A 302-nucleotide genomic window follows, 5' to 3' on the forward strand; every position below is an offset into this window, starting at 1 on the left:
CCCAGCTCCTCCAGCACCTTTCCTTTGGGTGTGAGGAGGTGGAGTTTGTGTTCAGGCCCGTGGTGGGACTGGCTGCTGCCAGCCTGGCCCCTGGGAAGCGTGTCCCGGGTCCAGGCTGAGCCGACCCTCCTGTCTCCCCTCAGCTCTGGAGCAGCAGTGCGACGAGCACCGCAAGCGCGCGAAGGAGCTGAAGCACAAGTCCCAGCATCTCAACAACGTCCTGATGACCCTCACGCCCGTCTCCGTCCCCGCGCCTCTCAAACGGCCCAGGCTGACCAGGGCCACCTCCGGACCGGCCGCCA

At 66.9% G+C, this 302-nt stretch overlaps 1 protein-coding gene across 1 annotated transcript in view; it reads left to right on the plus strand.

Moving 5' to 3' along the window:
- GMEB2 (glucocorticoid modulatory element binding protein 2) overlaps positions 1–295 on the plus strand; it is a gene marked incomplete at both ends in the record, with an annotated part of 6,319 nt that extends 6,024 nt beyond the window's left edge. The window contains one exon of the mRNA XM_008936292.1: positions 93–295. Within this exon, the coding sequence (XP_008934540.1) occupies positions 93–295 (203 nt within the window). The remainder of the gene's footprint in view (positions 1–92) is intronic.
- Positions 296–302: the final 7 nt, after the last annotated feature.

The sequence above is a fragment of the Merops nubicus genome, unplaced genomic scaffold, assembly GCF_000691845.1.
Source record: "Merops nubicus isolate BGI_N331 unplaced genomic scaffold, ASM69184v1 scaffold30672, whole genome shotgun sequence".
Lineage (NCBI taxonomy): Eukaryota > Metazoa > Chordata > Aves > Coraciiformes > Meropidae > Merops > Merops nubicus.